The 4522-nt window shown below is 39.9% G+C and overlaps 1 protein-coding gene across 1 annotated transcript; it reads left to right on the top strand.

Moving 5' to 3' along the window:
• Nucleotides 1-1777: 1777 nt before the first annotated feature.
• Nucleotides 1778-2738, top strand: LOC125175681 (chloride intracellular channel protein 1). Its single transcript, XM_047876464.1, has one exon. The coding sequence runs from the start codon at nucleotides 1785-1787 to the stop codon at nucleotides 2508-2510; it is 726 nt and encodes a 241-aa protein (XP_047732420.1). The 5' UTR covers nucleotides 1778-1784; the 3' UTR covers nucleotides 2511-2738.
• The last annotated feature ends 1784 nt before the right edge of the window (nucleotides 2739-4522 follow it).

Raw genomic sequence — 4522 nt, 5'->3', positions numbered from 1 at the left:
CCTGAAGCCTAGACCCACATGTGCCAGTTTGTCCAGGTAGTATATACTAATGGTGTAATTTACAGTGAACACCTACTTTCTCTCAGCGAGTCTAGAGCTAGAAAAACTGAGGTCAGTCACTCAGGGCCTGTATTTCTAAAAGACTGACCCCCAGAAAAGTCTCTGAACAACCAAGCTCAAGTGTGCTTCCCTAGTTGGCATCACTTTGCACATGCTGGAACACACATCACTGCACGGGAGTTAAGCATGTCTTATGTGACTTCACTGGGAGGGATGCCTGGAAGCTTTTGCCTGTCTTCCTTTGAATTTTGCTCCATGCATCTTTTCTCTTTGTTGATTTCATCTGTAACTTTTATATGTAATAAACCATAACCATAAGGACTGAAGTGAGTAATTCTAGCAAAGTACAATGGTTCGGGGTACCTCAACACAGGTACCTATTAGTGGAGTGTTTCCACAGCCAGAACTTGAAATATGTGGCTTTGGCTTGGAGGCAACGCAGTAAACACACATATATCAAAGGCTGGAAGGATGGCAATACATGTTATGTGGTTGTGGGCATATTTGGTAAATTTTCCTGTAATAATATCGATGGCACATAATTTGCCTAATGTACTTAGAGCTCTTAGGAAAGAGGCTTAAAAGAGAATTACAATAGTACATTCAGTTATTTGCTGTTCTTTATAAGTATTATAAAATATGTGTTCAGAACTAGACAGTATGTAAGAAAGGATAGAAATTTTCAGAAATAATCCAGAAATTAAGGAATTTATAAATTTGGAAGAGGCAACTGTCCCTTAACTTCAAATAGTGAAAATTAAAGTTGGAAACTAGTTAAATAAACTAAATCTAACTAAAACTCAGCTGTGCAGAAAAGATCAAATAGAAAATATTATAAATTTAACAACTGGTGAATTGAACTGGTGAATATATATCTGATTATTTTAATATGAATAGCTCACTAAACATGAGACTCTCTCACCAAAGTCTGTGAGGTCCAATTTAGTTGAGGATAAAAGGAGGTATGTAGACAAGAACACACATACACAAATGTCCTATTGCAAATTACAGAATTATATATAGAAAATAACTTAGAAAATTAAACATTAAAAAGAAAAAGGAAACCAGAAAATTTGTAAGAGATCTGCATTATAAAAGATCATGGGCCTGGATTCAAAATATAAAGTGAATATTTTGGAGTTAGAATGACCTTAGAGCTTCTCCAAACTTCTACACCAGAAGCAAAACAGAAATGGAAATGGAATTAATTTCTCCAATAATCACTTTGGATGAGGCCATAGAGCTTAAAGGAATGACTACCCAAATATGTTCCCCTTCCTGAATGTGAATGCTTTTATAGTTATCTTTTCCCTCTTTCATTATTATATATTGGTTTAATTTATGTCACATAGAAAAGCTGCATCTTCAATACATAAGTCTCTCCAACAAGAGGATCCATATCAGCCTCTTGGGACAAAGAGGAAAGTTTAGAGAGAAGCACAGAGAGTGGATCCAGAGGCTGAAACAGAAGACATCCATCACAGATGTCAACATAAAGAGAATCTCAGTGGCCAAAAATTAGAAATGATGCTCCAGGTACTATAACAAACCACACTCAAACCAAAGCCACTTAATATGGGTTCCTAGGTTGAACCTTAGACCTAATAAAAGACAGTTGTAAAAACTCAAGGATGTTGGTTGAATGGTATACTTTGTATTATATTCGCAAATCTTTCCAAGTCTAAAATTACTTCTAAATAAGTTAAAACAGCCCCGTCGCAACTATGGCTGAAGAACAACCGCAGGTCGAATTGTTCGTGAAGGCTGGCAGTGATGGGGCCAAGATTGGGAACTGCCCCTTCTCCCAGAGACTGTTCATGGTACTCTGGCTCAAGGGAGTCACCTTCAACGTCACCACTGTTGACACCAAGAGGCGGACTGAGACAGTACAGAAGCTGTGCCCAGGAGGGCAGCTCCCATTCCTGCTGTATGGCACCGAAGTGCACACAGACACCAACAAGATTGAGGAGTTTCTGGAGGCCGTGCTGTGCCCTCCCAGGTACCCCAAGTTGGCAGCTCTGAACCCTGAATCCAACACGGCTGGGCTGGACATATTTGCCAAATTTTCTGCTTACATCAAGAATTCCAACCCAGCACTCAATGACAATCTGGAGAAGGGGCTCCTGAAAGCCCTGAAAGTTTTAGACAATTACTTGACATCCCCTCTCCCCGAAGAAGTGGATGAAACCAGTGCTGAGGATGAGGGTATCTCTCAGAGGAAGTTTCTGGATGGGAATGAGCTCACTCTGGCTGACTGCAACCTGTTGCCAAAGCTCCACATAGTGCAGGTGGTATGTAAGAAGTACAGGGGATTCTCCATCCCAGAGGTGTTCCGCGGAGTGCATCGATACTTGCGCAATGCCTATGCTCGGGAAGAGTTTGCCTCCACCTGTCCAGATGATGAGGAGATCGAGCTGGCTTACGAGCAAGTGGCCAAGGCCCTCAAATAAGCCCCTCCTGGGGCTCTGTGCCCCCCCCCTCTATTTTCTCCACAAAGGCACCAGGTGGTTTCCACGTGGCTACCCAATGGACACACTCCAAAATGGCCAGTGGGCAGAGAATCCTGGAGCACTTGTGTAGGGCTGACTGGGGGGCTGAGGGGAAAGATGGGGAATCTAGGTAAGATTTTTATTGTGTGGGGGTGTGGGTAGGACAATGTATTTCAGTAATAAAATACAGAATGAAAAAAAAAAAAAAAAAAAAAAAAAAAAAAATAAATAAGTTAAAACAATAAGAGTAACAATAAGTTATTATTACTTTTCACAGTTGTAAGAGTGGACTCTGCCTATTGAAATAAGTAGTTCTTGCTTGAGGATGTTGGCTGGGGCTGGAGTCAGCTGGAGGCTCAGTTATTTCCTTCTCTGAAAAGACAAAAAAGTTGAGGAAATGTCTCTCCATCTGTATTTGGTCACTTATATATTGTCTCCAGCAGGGCAGCTTCAGAGTAGCCACATTACATATATATTGGGACTCCCAAGATACATACCCTAAGAGAAAGAAAGTCAAGAGAAATCCATACTGCTTATTGTGATCTAGATTCAGAAGTCATATAGGAGCACTTCCACTGTAATCTGTTCGTTGAAGTTATTAGAAAAGTCTGCTGAGGTTCAGAAAGAATAATTTAATCTCCACCAACTCAATGGAGGAATACCATAGAAAGTAGAACATATGTGACGGGATCAGTTGTGTGCCGGAGTTGAATCATATGGGTTTTTGGTTAACATTACTTCCCAACTCTACCTTCACTGGCATCACACTGATAGTTTGAGATCAGACATGGTGGTAGTATTTATACCATGAAAACTGACAAATGCAACAAATGCTATCACTTTCTCCTGCCCACATTCTGTCAGTTGTTAAATATTTACCAGCACAGTACATATATATGTGTGTATACGTGCAATCATCTTTGAAAAATACAATCTGCCTCACAAAACATCCCTATGATTATAAAGTGGAAGGGATCAAATTATGAGTAGAAGGTGTCAAATCACCAACAGTAATCAGACTCTAGTGGTAACAGTAACCATGTGGGAAGAAAGAGGTTAAATACAGGGAATTCTTATGCCCTTGAGAATAGAGAATACAGATAACTGTCAACAGTTACTTATCCTTAACAAAAGATGTTCTTACTGTGCAAGAAAAGCTCAACAGGTCCATCTCACAAAACCAACTGATACTAAGGGATGTTTCACAGAAAACCTTTCAAGGATTTGACTTTCGAAACAACCAAACATTTCACATGAAAACAAAACAGAATTAAATTTAAAATGAAATCCCTAATCTCTAAAGCAAATTACAAAATAAACTGTGGACATAGTCAGTGGCTAAATCATAAAGAAAAGTTGTATCAATGTACTTTAGAATCTAGAAATCTGATGACAGGTCTCTAGTGGTTTATAGCCAAGGATACAAAAACAAAACTGTAAAAATGCCTAAATTATTTCCAGTAATAGTATTTACCTAATAAGGAATCAAGGAAAAATATAAACAAATATAAAATAACTCATGATGTACTAATACAGTCCCACAGGGAACTCAGGTGGCTCAGTGAGTTCAGAGTCTGACTCAGGTAATGATCTCATGGTTCTTGAGATCTGCATTGTCAGCACAGAGCCTCCTTGGGATCCTCTCTCTCTCTGCCCCTTCCCTGCTCACTCAGGGTGTGCACACTCACTCTCTCTCAAAATAAATTTTATAAAATAAATGAAAATAATATAGTCCCTCATTAGCCCAGCTTAAAACACTTAGAAACAATAGCCAGTGTCATAGGTTGAACTGTGTGCCCCCAAAATTCATATGTTGAAGCCCTAACCCCTAATACCTCAGAAGGTACTGTATTTGGAGATAGGGCCTTTAAAGTGATAATAAATGGGGCACCTGGCTGGCTCAGTGGGTTGAGCCCCCAACTTCAGCTCAGGTCATGATCTTGTGGTTCATGGGTTCGAGCTCTCCATGGCGC

This window comes from Prionailurus viverrinus, chromosome C2 (assembly GCF_022837055.1).
Source record: "Prionailurus viverrinus isolate Anna chromosome C2, UM_Priviv_1.0, whole genome shotgun sequence".
NCBI classification, from domain to species: Eukaryota; Metazoa; Chordata; class Mammalia; order Carnivora; family Felidae; genus Prionailurus; species Prionailurus viverrinus.
The sequence above is the reverse complement of the archived record's forward strand: the minus strand, read 5'-3'. Positions and strand labels throughout refer to the sequence as shown.